General features: G+C 36.5%; 1 protein-coding gene across 2 annotated transcripts in view; it reads left to right on the top strand.

Moving 5' to 3' along the window:
* The first annotated feature begins 10271 nt into the window (after positions 1-10271).
* Positions 10272-15481, top strand: part of LOC125225348 (adenylyl cyclase-associated protein 1) — a 58959-nt gene continuing 53749 nt past the window's right edge. For both annotated transcript variants that reach the window (XM_048129016.1, XM_048129017.1), the window contains exon 1: positions 10272-10989. In XM_048129016.1, coding sequence (XP_047984973.1) covers positions 10287-10989 — 703 coding nt within the window. In that variant the 5' untranslated portion in view covers positions 10272-10286. The remainder of the gene's footprint in view (positions 10990-15481) is intronic.

The following is a 15481-nucleotide window of genomic DNA, read 5'->3' as shown; positions in this document are numbered from 1 at the left end:
ATATATTTTTCCATGTAAGGTATTGGCATATACGAGTATGTAGCTGGTATATGTATCGCTTATTGTATACCTATATTTTTGTATGGTTGATGGAATTTGGTATGGAGAATGCTCAACGTAGAGCTAGACAGTATGGACATAAAATGGCATCTGAATGCACTTTGTAGGGTCCCATACAAAAGGAATCTTTATTTAAATTGTTTCCAAATATTAGCACTCACACAGTCCAACCTAACATAACGAATATGTTTTGGATGCGGACTATAAATGTCTGTGATTGTAGCGTGAACCAATGAGAAATGTTATGTATAAGTAGTAAGAACCTCACGTAGCTTCTTCAAAATTAAATATATACTAAGGCTATGTGATAAGCTTATAAAACACTTCAAAGTTCGTTCTATTTATTTTAAATTTGCTATTAAAACGAATTTTGGTTGACCAGTTTATAATTTCATAAAGTATATACCATTTATTAAAAGTGAAGCAAGGGTCAGTTATTGTGAATTTAGTCACACAACGTGGGCATGTAGGTATTTTTTAATGAACAACGATAGGTACTTTTTTTTTCTAGACTAAAGAATAAAGTTAGATAATTTAATTAAATAAAAATTGCCAGGCTCCAAAATTACGTTTTCAACGTAACGCAAAAAGATCACAGGAAATAACATCGATTTATATTTATTTTATTGCTTATGTAATGTGATTGAATTAAGGTAACCTATATTTGTATAGCCTGGCAAAAAAGAGTAGAAAGCAAAAAGTGGTTACATAGTCGAGTCAACGTTTTCTTACATATACGATTTTACTCGAGAAACTTGAAAAATTTTAACCATGCATTTCCAATTATCGCAAATCCAAATTATCCAAAATATCGCAATTTGTTTGTGTTTTATAAAAAAAAAAACACCTATTCGGTTTCTTCGTGGTACACCGTGTATATTGGTTTGAAATGGACACCACTATAATATTATTTTTTTAGTTTGTTCTCTTTTTTTTGCCTGGTTGTATAGTATTTTGTATGTATAAGAAATTGAACACTATAGACCTTATTTCTTATGATGAATCTTTAAAGAGAAAAGTAATTAAAATAGATAACCTGTGTTTGCAATTTCTAGTGCATGATACAACACTATTCGAGACAAGTTATGTAATAAAGATAGGTAAATCTTGATATGCTGTTCTAATCGATGATCGATGAAGGTAATGTTACATTGTGAGGTAATAAAACCTTTTGGTATTTGGGCTTCTGAGGTTTTCGGAATAATGAACCTTATGCTGTTAGAATGACGCCCAGTTGTCCGATCTCTGGTAATAATACATTACATACAAGCAATGTTACCGCCCAAAAACCTCCTTATGGTATGGCGGATTCTGTCAAGACACTATCTAGATTCTAGAAAGATTAGTTAAATATGTTTTATTCTCTAAAAAAAGAGTGTGTTTTTTGTAAAAGGGTTACCAATCTTTATTAATTACTTGTTGTCTTTTTTACATATACTATACTATAGCAACAAAATGATTGCTCTGGCCTATATCAAGAACATAATTTCTGTGCCTTCAAACAAAGCATTATAATGTAAGTGATCAATGCACACATTTTTATGGATTATTGTGTAAGCTATATATGTTGTAATAGAGATATCTATTTAGTTTTGTTAAATACAGAATAGTATGAATTTTATTACGTTTGTGTTTTAATTATTTACCTCTGTAATGCACTCATATCCGCAATACTTTCCTCCCAGAAATTATTGGACAGTAAATAATGATTATGTGGTGTTGAAAAATAAAAGGTCCTCTCCTTATGCAATGAGCATAAGATCAATTTTTGCTATGGAAAAGAACATTTATGTATGGACTAATTTCCATTGGTCCCCATCATAAGGTTTTTTAACTAGGAAGTTTACAAGATCTTTATTCTTGCATCGGCACCGGATCTTTTCGACCTGTTGCGAGCAGGTATACTTCATTGTGAAGCTATCTAACCATACTATGGACAGCATTGTGATGATTAATTATGAAGCAGGAATATGCAAATACGAAACCATTGCTCAAGAATGCAGTTTTAAAAACATTGTATTTTTTTCTACAGACAAGATCGTTGTTCCAGACTTAAAGTACCTAGACAAGTAACGTAAAATGGGCCATAATAGTAATTGACACAAAGGTGAACTTAATTATCATGTAAAGTGAAACAAATGAATATTACAAGTAGTCTAAACCATAAGCACAGAATATGCCATAAGTCTAAGCCTCCCCACAGACGAGTCTTAATTTTCATAATCTTAAAAAAAACTTGTATGCAAATTGACAGTTCAAACTGACACTGACAGATCTGTCAGTGTCAGTTTGCATACAATTTTTTTTAAGATTATGAAAATTAAGACTCGTCTGTAGGGAGGCTAATAAATGGGTTCAAAATGTTGAAGTTCAAAGCGATGCGTTGAACGGAGTAATCAGTTCCGTTTTTCCATTTGTACTGTAGAACCCTAAAAATATTTTTCAAATATGACAGTTCAATCTCAATAAGGTGCCTACTTAGCGTGAAACATCCACTTATTCATGGGAATTATTAACAAGGAATTAATATAAATACAAACATTGTTTTTTCTCTCATATTGGCTGCAAAACTATGTTTCATGGGTAGCGTCAACTAGCGTCTGCGCTGCGAAACGCAACGAAACGGAACGCCAAACGGCAAACGGTATCTGACAACTAACCTCAAGACTGATTTTTTATCGTTTTATATACGCGAATCTAGTGGTTTCCACCTCATATAAGCTGATAGCAGAGACCGGAGACGCGTAAGTGTTTTCTAAACCATTAAGCTCACTTATTTTATCCAGATTTTCGTTGCGTTTACTTTCTGTTACGTGTAACCTTATTTTGCATTTACAGATTTGTTGTATTTATTCTAGTAATCGACAATCAGTGTTAACCATTCATGGTGTTTATAAAATTTGGTTTGTTTATATTGTATTGCTCAGTTGTGTATCAGTCGTTAACGGTCAGATTTTTACGTCCAAAGTTTATTATAATCATGACCCGGCCGCTAACACAGTAGTACAACGAACTTAGTATTAAAACAAGTACTCCAAATTTAAGAACTTTCCTGTTGGCGATTTCCTGTCTTTGTGTTGTTAGTTATGGAACTCATTTAAGTATTCAATACTGGAGCTTAATGCCCAATATATTATTATTGATTACTAGGAACGTGAATTGTTTATATTGCACAATATCATTTTATTCTCATTAAGGTCTAATTTTGTGGCACTTAGTAACTAAATTAGAATTTTAAGTAAGTAGGTCATTTATGAATAAATAATAAATTGATTAGTAAAACCAAGTAAAACATTATTATTCACAAAAATAAGTGTATTCCAAGATATATTTAAAGCCATGTTCAAGTATTTTATTTTTACAGATCTATGAGTATTTCTGCATCATTAACAATTGCCTTCCATTATAACATTTACACACTTAACATTGCCATCTATTGTTTGGTTGCTGATGAAACAAATAGTGGCAGATAAGCAGTTTCTGCCTATGCCTCAAGTAGTAATTACTAGATGTCATAACTTTCTTAGCCACAGTCATATAGCTGCCTTCTGTCACCATTTGTGTTTTGCCACATCAGACTCCTAGCAAACCTGTCACTAAAATAAGTATACCATTTGTGAAGTAAAAACACGCATGTATATTCTACTGTAAGTACCCACTTTTAACCACTCTATATATAATAATGAGAAGTATTAAAATCTTTCTGTTAGTAATTGATGGAATCAGGTGTTACATTGTGGAAATAAAATAAATATTGGGGGACACCTTACACAGCCTTCAACCTATCTCCAAACTAAGCAAAGCTTGTAATAGTATAAGCTTTACCTAGCACCTATAGAGGTGCTAGGCGACAATATACTTACTTATATAGATAAATACATACTTATATACATACTAATATTATTATATATACATAGAAAACATCCATGACTTATTAACAAAATATTTGTGCTCATCACACGCATAAATGCCCTTATCGGGATTTGAAACCGAGACTGCAGCTTAGCAGGCAGGGTCACTATGTGCTAGGCCAGACCGGACGTCAAATCCATGATAATCAAAAATTTTAACATTGCTTTGCTATTTTTGTTTAATTTATAATCTGTTATGAAAATCTCTTTTACTTTTTTTTTCCTACTTTGGCTTTTACTCCCAGCTACAGGGTGAATTTGCCAATGTCAGTGTTGGCTCGGTATTACCGAAGTATTGACTATCACACTTGAGGAGAATGTTTTGGTATTTTTTTTTGATCATCATCACTTTTACTTGAAAAAAGCTGTTCCAGTGTCATTACACATAGGAAGCATATCCAGCATAAAATGTTAATTATCATAATTATATTTACAAAATGATTTATGATAACTAAAAAAGAGGCAAAAATTTTCCTCTTAAATTGATAGACTTTTACTGCCCTAACTTTGTAGACTTTTCTATTGAAATGGTGTCAAATTAGTTCGAGAACTCCTACTGTTAGCAATGTTTGATATTTCATAAGAAGATGTGTATTTTTGACAATACATGTAACCGTCTGGAAGCACCATCAGTGCCATACATTGCCAATACTCACTGGGCCTCCGCTTATACTTCATGCAAGTTTTGACGAAAATTATTGAGAATCATGTCAATGCATTTAATTGTATGTGTTCGCATCAGATTTGCCGACGTATGCCGTCTACAACTCTTATTATTATTATTAGTTAGGGATCCAAGTTTTTGCGAGTAATGCTGCCATGCGTTGGTCCAAACACGTGTGTATCGGACCGTATCTGTGTCTTGTATTAGCTGTATATTTAAACATCTCTGTTTTACAACTGGGTAACAAATCAAATTATTTTATTAAATATTTTTTGATTTGTTCTTTTTCAAGTAATCACACTTATAAATTGAAATAGATATCATACACAAAATTCAGCGATAGGGCGGGTGGTCTAGTGGTATGGACGTTAGCCGCGTAAGCTAAAGATAAAGACCCGGGTTCGATTCTCGGCTCGGCCACCAGTGGGCCTTGGCGTTTTTTCTTTCGTGTATGATATCTATTTCAATTTATAATGTATGTTTTAATAGGAAGTCTAATTCTATTTATACGATGTCATAGATTAGTGTAATCCTGTAATTAAATTATGTTCTGTAGCAAAGTCTTAGAAAAGTTGCAATTTAAATTAAATAAATGTCGTCTAAAGCTTGCGACAGTTGCAAAAATATGCGCTTGGCGGCTCTTTGTAGTCCCCAATTTAATTATCTTCTTTCGGAATTCAGCAAAAAAATATCGTGGGAAATAGCAAGGACAAGACAAGGACCCATGCTTGTCAGAACACCTAAATCCACAAATAAGTTCATGGCACTCATGGCATTATTGACGTAGATTGATCAGAGCTAAACTTCAAACTCTAGACGGCCTAGATAACTCCACAAGTCCTAACTTCACAAACTCTACCTACCTTAGTGAACATACGTGTGGCTTGACTGGATTGGTCGTTTCGTTGTATAAGGAACTTATTTTAATAACAGAAAAGTAATGACACTAATAACCGACCTGTGGTGTTACGCGTATATGCCCGTTGCCGACCCTAACCAAGCGCGGCGGATCCATGACCCCATGAGGTCCCCCTGGTGCCTGGGCTAGGCACAAACATTGACTACGTGACCCTTCACCTCTCTGAGTAGTACGGAGCTTATCCACCCTTGGCCCTAATACACCGCACCCTCATTGAGCGGTGGTAACCAGCACCAGCAGACACAACACTACGATTAGGTAGGACTAGTGTTGTTAGGTATTCCGCTGCTGTTTCTGTAAGGCTGAGTTATTTCTCCAGTTGGGCTCTTGGGCAGCTGGAATGACATCTGATGCGTTGTACTTACCACACAAAGCGATATGACATTAACAGAGCCCATACTAATCTTTTGAACATGGTTTAACATAGGTAGAGGTACCTTGGTCCAGGTTGTTTGTTTGTTATGATGATCGATAAGGTTTCGAAGGGTTGAGAAGAGTGGCTTGATCAGCTCAGGAGTATAGTTGGATGTTGGAAGTTAGAAACTGTCGGAAGCATGAACAACTACTTACTTACTTGGCTGGCGCGATAACCCAAAATGTGTTTTGGCCTCCAACACAAGAGCACGCCACTTTACGCCATCTTTGGCCGACGCTGAGCTCACGAAGGTCCGCCTCCACTTTATCCGCCCAACGATATTTTGGCTGACCAACAGGACGGCGTCCATTCGGTCTCCTCAAGTAGGCTCTTTTGACTGCCCGATCTTCACCCGTCCTTTCAGAAGGAACAACTGGAAGATGCAGATTATAATTAATTCCCAAGTTTATAGGCGCCACGAGGGTTGATCAACAATTATCGATAGGCGGTTATTACACAGGACGAGATTCGCACTTCGGCGATCCCAATGAGCGGATGTCATTGGGAAAATGGGAAGCTTAAACATAGCTTTGTCTTTCTCGAGCTTCAGAGCGAGTTGCGAATCGGCTCCAGTGTGAAATGCGCCTTAGGACGTAATATACACGCGTCCCACTTGCGCCCAGCGGCGTGTCATTATCCGCAGCCGCCGAATGCTCAACTAGAGCGATTGCATTTAGTGCTGTGCTTAGGGAATATTTCTGTGCATGTATCTAGAAAAAACTCGCCCAACGAGGGTGTCAAATGATTTTTTAATATATTTATTAACATCTTGTTTTAAAAAAAAATCTGTTCTGTAGGTAAAATATTGTTTGCCAAATTTTATTTTTATAGGTCAACAGGAAGTACCCTATTAATTTTCGGTTCCGTTATTTTCTTTTGGTACGGAACTCTAAAGATTTAATAGTTATTTGTTATACAAGGGGGCAAAGTTGTATTTTAACGCCGAGTGTGGAATTGAAAAACGAGCAAGTGAAAGGATTCTATAGTTGAACCACGAGCGAAGCGAGTGGTTCGAGAATAGAATACTGAACTTGCGAGTTTTTTAACACACGACGTCGCACACGAGAAGTAAAATACATTTGCACCCGAGTGTAACACAAAACTTTTCCCCTCATTATAGCGAGGAAACTACAACGCAAAATAAGCGTATATCACTGCTTCCAGTAGTTCCACAGGTGGTAAATCATCTTTATTACTAGATTCACCTACTTTTATCAATTTGAAAGCAGCTAATTTGACTTTCAAATCAAATTACACTATTGGTCAAATTACTTTACCCACTAGTGGATAAAATGCGTTTTTATTTATTTATTTAAACTTTATTGCACAAACAAAGAAACATGTACAAATGGCGGACTTAATCCTCAATCATGGGGTTTTTACCCGCTGGTATTGAAGGATAAAACACGTGTTTCCGAGCTAGTGAGGGGAAAAAATAATACCTGTAGTGCGATGGCCCCCTTTATAAATTGTGTATTATACGGGGACATTTTCACGAAACACCACAACACACCAAACACAAAAAGATGAGCGTTGCCTTTTTAAATTTTAATCGGCATAAGTCCCTACTGTCCCTAGACTAGAAAAAGGGCACAATTAACTGATTAATTTTTGCCAACCGTATTCTGCTCTAAAAAAGCGCTAGGTGACTTTTTAAAAACTCAATTCTCTGCTCTTAATGCACCTACGGAGAGCCTAAATTACAGATAGAAATATTCGCGGCACGTTTCTGATTTTCGAGAAGAGCACATGCAGAGCAACACTAATTGCGCTACACGTAGACGGGGTAGCCTATCACAAAATATTCGGGCTCTATTGGCTACGTGCACGACAATTACGCCCACTACCATGTGAACTTGAAGTGGAAAATGTCAAAAATTAACAACAAAACAACATTGGATATTTTATGAGTTTTGATAGATGACAAACCACAATCAGTGTCGATTTTGACCACCGCAAGCACTGCGATCGCTTTGCTTACCCCCTCTATGCACTTCGCACGAAGCCAATTGTGAACTCTTACTGTATCTAGTATTATCTTGGCAAATAGTCTGTTGTGTATGTAGGTCTAAAAATGGAGCGTGACGTGAACAAGAGATTTTCTTTGGCAGGATTGGTGCCAAGGTTGGACCCAAGGTTGAATTTAAGTGGCACCAAAAATTTTAATGTAAATAAATCTTCTGTCTATATTTTTTCTATGTCTATGGGTCATCTGATTAAGTGGTACGTAAACGCGAAACGGCTATGACTATCAGCGAGTTATTGTCAATATAGTCGTCTCAGTACCACTATTCACTATTGCCGCCACGCCTCTGTATTCTGAATTCTGAATAGCTATTGCACATCGCTGTACACGTTCTAATTTATTTTGACGATATATACATACATGTAATATTAGGTATGTGGCTTTACATCACAGAAGCGTCCTGATGCTTTCATGTAATTTTTATTGAATAAATAGACACAATGTACCATAAATATGCGAAATAAATGCCATAAGGCAATCTCTACCAGTCAACGTTTGGGCAAAGCTTATTTTATGTACCAGTGAGCTGCACGTGCATGGCGAATTTATCAATGAATTCATTCATAATTTCTCCATGCATTTCGTAGCTCACTAGAAAAGCCACCATGGGAAGCGTTTTATCAAAATGTTCTGTTAGAATAGGCTAGTTTCCTACTAGTCAAATCAGCTTCTTTTTATTATGAACTGTCAAAACGATTTGTTAGTATGGAATTACTATGAAATACTGAGGAGTGACGTCACGGTCAATTCATTCACTTTATATCTTTCTCTTTCACTTATTAAATAGAAATTATGTTTAAAAATAACTACTGTCCATATTTTTCTTCTAATTATGTGGTGATTTATTTCGTGCAATGCATTAAATATTTTATTTCAAGTGTAGGAAACTAGCCTATTTTGCTTTACTGTGGAACCTTAGTGCATTTGAAGTGCTTATTGCACAGAAAGCTACATATGTATTCAAGTTGTATACCGCATCATTCGTTTCATATATGTACTTAGATTAGAACGACTTACCATCTAAGTTAAATATTATTTTCATAAAATACCCTAAATACGAAAGACCGGCGATAAAAGTAAACATAATTATTTCTCAGGAAGCCTATTTTCTTTCCCGACGATGTCAGGGTTGCGGAAAATGATATTTTCTCCTTCGTATGAAATGTCACCCTGTGGGAGAAATTTTAGTTTCCAATCCCATTCCATCTCCAGATTTCGATTAAAGATTAAGTTACTTATTGTTATTACCAGATTCAATTTTCGTTCTAGACACAGTTTCCAAGGACAGTTCTATCGGGCAAAATGTTGTCGAATGGCGATTAGCCGATTAAATATGCAAAAAATGCCTTCATGCGGTCAGGAGCGGTCCTGACCGCCAAGTGAAAATTAGATACATATATTATGTATGTTATGATCTTGAGAAATCAATCCATTTTTATATCAAATATTAATAAACACTTTTATTTATCTGTTTCCCGTTACAGCGATGTGACAAAGACAGATACTTATGTTAAATATAAAATTAACTCAGAAAACGAGGGTCGCATTCGCATAATAAATAGTAATAAATACTATGCTACGACCTACGACTACGACTGTTTACGTACATAATATTTTTACACGTGATCTTTCTTAAAGCTATGCAAGTAGATTTGGAGTCACGTCTGTTTTTTGCGAGCTTTTGGGTAGTTGAAAGTTATGTACGCTCGAAATATGTGTCTGTGCGTATGGTATAGGTACATTTGTGTAGGTGTTGTGGGGTCGAGTGCTTACTGTTCACAAATCGTTGTCTCGGTTCGGAGTTTCTTGCCAGTTTAACTTGATATCGAGATACGTTGGAGCTTTGCGTTACATTTATGGTGGTTTGCGTTGATTGAAGCAGTCGGTGTTTGTGGGCTATAAGACAGGGGTCCCTCGGGTTGCGCGGGACGGCGCGGGTGGCTGATGCGCCCGGCAGCGGCGCATCGTCCCTGCGTCAGTCCGCCAGTCGCCCGCCGCCGAGCGCTCGGCCGGCCGCCGACGACAACAACCCCTATATTAAACTACATACTTACATCGTGCGGGAAACGTTCTAATTACTGCTTCACTACATAACTTTATGAGCATTTACATGAATTAAGAAAAATAATAGTATATTGTTATGTTTGACTATTTTAATAGATCGTCTCTATTTGTTATAAATAAGTTTTTTAAGAATTGTTACTGTTTATATTTTAATTATGTTTAAAAGTTGCTGTGCGCGACCTAAAAAGATACCCAAAAGTAAATCAAAACCCGAAAAGATAGACACGATGTCTGAATTCGAAGTTGCCGATGCAAATCAAAAGTTGGGGGAGGAAGTTAGTGAGTTGAAAGATGAGGCTGTGCCAAAACCTTGTAACGATAAAATCGTACAAGAAAAAGTTACCCCAGACGCTCCCGTTAAAGATAAATGTATTCCTGAGAGTACAAATGACGTAAGTGAGATTGAAATATCTGATGAAGTTGACACAAATCCAGTGGATGATTCCGCTGATGATGTTATCAATGATGATATCTTGGCTCAAGTGTACAAACGTGAATTAATGAAAAAAAGATATTCGGTGGATATTAAGAAAAGCCGCATGGATTTCAAAAGGTTTTCTGTTGATTATCGCCGAGATACAGCTACATTAGAAGAATTGGCGCGACTTGAGCAAAAGTTAGCACAAACGAATTTTGATGTCAGGCCTGGCGGCCGACGTAAGTCTACGGGGATACTTAAAACGAGTGTTAGTACTGGAAGTGGAGATCAGAAGTCTTTTCAAGAGCCAAGCTCTGATGACGATGACGTATTTGAAAAGGGCACACCTGAGTCAACCGAGAGGCCCACTGAGCCGCCCGCTACGCCAGTGGGACGAGACGAATTGGCTTTGCGGAGACATCGATTCTTCTCTGATCTGGTGTGCGCCGCACGCGCAGCCGTCGAGCACCGCGTTCGTTTCGACCCCCTCGGACCTGTGGTGGCTGAACCTGGTAAGTCAGGCCTGAGTACATTTTCGTGTCCTACGTAATCGATTCGTTACCGACGACAGATTGTCCTGTCAGGGATATAAAGCACTATAATTAGCTGTAAAAGAAATGAATGATTCCTCAGTGCTCAGAAACTATATATACGGGGAGAAGTCTTGTAATACCTAGCTAAGATATTCGTTGATGGAAAACCCCTCCGAAGGAATTGTCATCTTGGCTAATTCTCCTGTGGATTTTATGCTCTTAGTTGTATCTTACAGGTTTGTCAGACGTAAGTAACATGATTTTATTTGTGTTTGTGCGACGACCATCATAATTGATACACATTAAAAGACAAACTACCTAAATCTGAGTAACACTATTAATTGGTTGATGTATATGAATATTGGGGATACTACCCAGATCAACTTAGCCCCAAACTAAGCAAAGCTTGTACTATGGGTGCTAAGCGACGATATATATACTTAAATAGATAAATACATACTTATATACATAGAAAACATCCATGACTCAGAAACAAATATCTGTGCTCATCATACAAATAAATGCCCTTACCGGGATTCGAACCCAGGACCGGTCGTCGATTTGGACGACCTAATTACTTAATTACATACATCTAACATCCGATATTTATTACACTAGAAATAGTTATGAAAATCTTTACGTATTACTTAAACCACTTTGTTTCCTTAGGAGGTACTTTCATGTCTTGACTTTTGGGGAGGGAGAAAAATCAATGGTCTTGGCCGGTGCCCAACAAAACTGTGCGTACTTTATGATATGAGTAGGTAATGCATGTTACACATTCAGGTTCCGCCATTCAAATGCCGAGCCACACAAACAAGCACCTACTTGTAGGATTTAAATATATATTTATCTTCACTTCAATGCTTTTTTTTTTACTCGGCAACTCCAATTTCTACTTTATATCTTATCCAGGATTAACATAATCCTGATGGGAATTATTCAGCAGTCGTGACGTAAATTTTTCAAAAGTGTGAGCGGTCGGTTGGTGAAAAAATGTTGACTTGTTTTAGCGTTAAAATCTTCCTTAATGGAATCCAAGTTTGTTTAAGGACTTACCTTATTTTAATGCCCGCAATAGATGTAACTGAAAATTAGGTAGGCTGGTAATTGATTTTTTTTTTTTTTTATTTATTTATTTTTTTTTTTTATTACTATTCTGGTGGGACGGATTGGTCGTAAGAGAGGTCGAGGAAAGCCCAGACGCAGCTACATGGACCAAATAAAAGAAAAAGTAGATCAAAGTGTCAAAGAGCTGGCACAGGATAGAAAAAGTTGGAAAATACTCCACCGACAAGAGATTAACTCTTAAGTTTATGATGATGATTATGGTAATTGAAGAGTGAAACCACTCACGCATACGGATAATTATATTATCTTTCATTTAATATAATATGGCTTGTTTCGTCGGTATGTTTTAGCTTAATTGTTTCCAATTTATGCAATTAGACGACTGTTACTTCAGGTTATCAGTCGGGTGAAATAGGGAGTCTGTTACAGTAGGTTCCTAGGTAGGTTGTACAAGTACAGTAGATATTTTCGCCTAATACCTGTATCGCTTTTAGCTGATGATCTTTTCACGTAAGTTTGCTCCGCAAAGACAACAAGCATTAATTGTTTTTGTGGTAGAAAACTGATGTCTATCATATTGTAAAATATATAATGTGAACTACGATCGAAAGCCCACAGACTTCGCTGGTTCGGTCACTTACTTAGAATGGGAAACGATCGGGCTGTCAAGACAGCGTTCTTGGGTCGACCGGCTGGTGGCCGTCCGACGGGTCGACCTAGGTATCTGAGAGGATAGTGTGGTGGCGGATCTGCGTCGGCTTCAAGTCAGAGACTGGCAAGAGGCTACGCACTGCGCAGAATCGGGACAGGTGGCGATCTCTCGTTTCGGAGGCCAAGATTCACTTTGGATCACTGAGCCAAAATAGTTAGTTTAGTTAGAACTCTTTCACTCAAGTTCATTAAAAGTCACTTGGTATTCTCTAACATAATCAGTTCATCAGTACGAGTTATTACCCCGGAAATCTTCAGTAACGAAATTTGTTCGCGGCCCGGGATCTATTATCAATAATGAAAGCCCTCTCACGAGCTCAGATAATATGACGTAGGTGTATTTGCTCTTAATTTGGGGAAAATACATTTTGGAGGAGATACGGCGTGTTGCGGCTAAAATGTTGAGTTGACTTTCATAGATTTGGCGTTTAAATACAAATTTACTTCAAGGTTTACGTGTGCGTTTAATAAAATTCCAACGATCGTAATAAAATTAATGTAAGTATACGATAAAGTCTCCCCTCACGTTAAACTAATGTAAATACATGAAATACTTGACGAGCGGTCTGGCTCAGTCGGTAGTGACCCTGCCTGCTAAGCCGCGGTCCTGGGTTCGAATCCCGGTAAGGGCATTTATTTGTGTGATGACCACAGATATTTGTTCCTGAGTCATGGATGTTTTCTATGTATACACCGTGTTTCACTTAACACTAAAAACCTGAAAACAGTTTGTTCAGAATCGAGAGTAGAATCGATTGAGCTATATCTTGATGGGGGTAATATTTTTATTTAAATTTGTATTATTAGTTATTTTTTACGTGCCTATTCTATTGTACTCGTAAGACAACATTGTATATATCGCATTGCTAGAGGTTGTTTACCTTTTTCAGTATTTAGGGGTATAAATACTGGCTGGTTACTTGGACGATTATTTTTTCGCTACGAGTTTGACGTTGTTTGTCAGTTTAATCTTAATGTTTATCATAAGTCATAACAAATTGAACTCGTACCTAATTACAACCTTGTCATTTTAAACATTGGGTTTAAATTTGCTTACTGCGATTACCTGTCCAATTTGAAGTTTACTGTGACAAAGCTTTAAAGTGTTTTACAGTGACATCTTAGCTGTCTATTGGTAAACCTTATGTCGTTGCAGTAACGTACACAAATAAATAGTTTTGTGGTTTATGGTGGAAGTTAGCAATTATTTTATTGAGTGTAGAGCTAAAAGTCAAGTAGAGCTGTACAAAAAATTAAAAATTCAATTAAAAAAAAAGTAACCATCAGATTAAAAGATGAATACTCTAGATGAGTTTAAAAAAATAAAAATCAGTTGGGGTGTCGGAGGTTTTGAGTGTTACCGGAAACACGGTGTATAAGTATGTATTTATCTATTTAAGTATGTATATCGTCGCTTAGCACCCATAGCTTTGCTTAGTTTGGGGCTAAGTTGATCTGTGTAAGGTGTCCCCAATATTTATTTTATTTATTATTTATACTATGCATGGTCTGTATAAGACAACAGGAGCTAAATAAAATTCTAAAATCGAAAGAAGTCCGTTAAGGTACTAAATTAAAATTGGATCGATTATTTGTGTAAAAACCAGTAGGTACCATATAGTAATGGGATAGTGCCTAATTAAAATTGGGGCCAACAATGTACATTGTACAGTACAATTTTCGATTTTACAGTAAATATTACGCAAAAGAACAAGAGGTTACTAGTACTCTGCATTTTTAAATCCGGCTGGTTTCTTAGAGGTCTCATTTTATAAAACAAACAAAGTGCAGTCCGCCTTTATAAATTAAGCGACTTGTTTAATGTTACTTGATTCGTTTCGTGCCGATACTAATTTACAATTTACGCCGGTTTCCATCATTCGGAATTAAAATATATTTAATAAAGTTAAACGTATCTCACGAACGCGGAAAGGCCTGAATTTACCGTCAAAAATGCAATTCTAAATTATATTTCGTAATTTTGTACTGTAAGTCTACATTTTCTCGGTATCGTCTTAGAATTCTTGGATAGTCCCATTCGTTCTTTGTAAAACTCGTCCCGTTGTGTCCCATGCTTTTGTCATCCATTCTTCATTTGTCACTTTCGTAACTAGTTTTTGTCGTCTTTGACTTTTTGATCATATCTGTTTATCTTTTTCTTATTTCGTCACATACGTTCAGTTTTCAAAAAACGATCAATTTTCTCTTATTATAGTTACTCACGGAGAAGCATGAGGGTATTAATCTGTACCTACTTGGGATATGGAATGTCTCCTTCAATTTATTACTGCCTATTAAAGGCATCACATGGTTGTTGTTAATAAAATTGTGCTCTTAATTATTTGCCACCAGCTCTCTGCATTTTGAAGATAACTATACTGAATCTTAGTCACAAGCTGCTAAGAATAGTAAAAATTTAATAGAAGTTAGGTAATACATTATACTCTCTTCGTCAATATAATAAAAATAGTTATTTGTTATACAAGGGGGCAAAGTTGTATTTTAACGCCGAGTGTGGAATTGAAAAACGAGCAAGTGAAAGGATTCTATAGTTGAACCACGAGCGAAGCGAGTGGTTCGAGAATAGAATCCTGAACTTGTGAGTTTTTTAACACACGAGAAGTAAAATACATTTGCACCCGAGTGTAACACAAAACTTTTCCCCTCACTATAGCGAGGAAACTACAAC

The sequence above is a fragment of the Leguminivora glycinivorella genome, chromosome 4 (assembly GCF_023078275.1).
Source record: "Leguminivora glycinivorella isolate SPB_JAAS2020 chromosome 4, LegGlyc_1.1, whole genome shotgun sequence".
NCBI classification, from domain to species: domain Eukaryota; kingdom Metazoa; phylum Arthropoda; class Insecta; order Lepidoptera; family Tortricidae; genus Leguminivora; species Leguminivora glycinivorella.
Note: the sequence above shows the minus strand (reverse complement) of the source record. Positions and strands in the feature narration are given on the sequence as shown.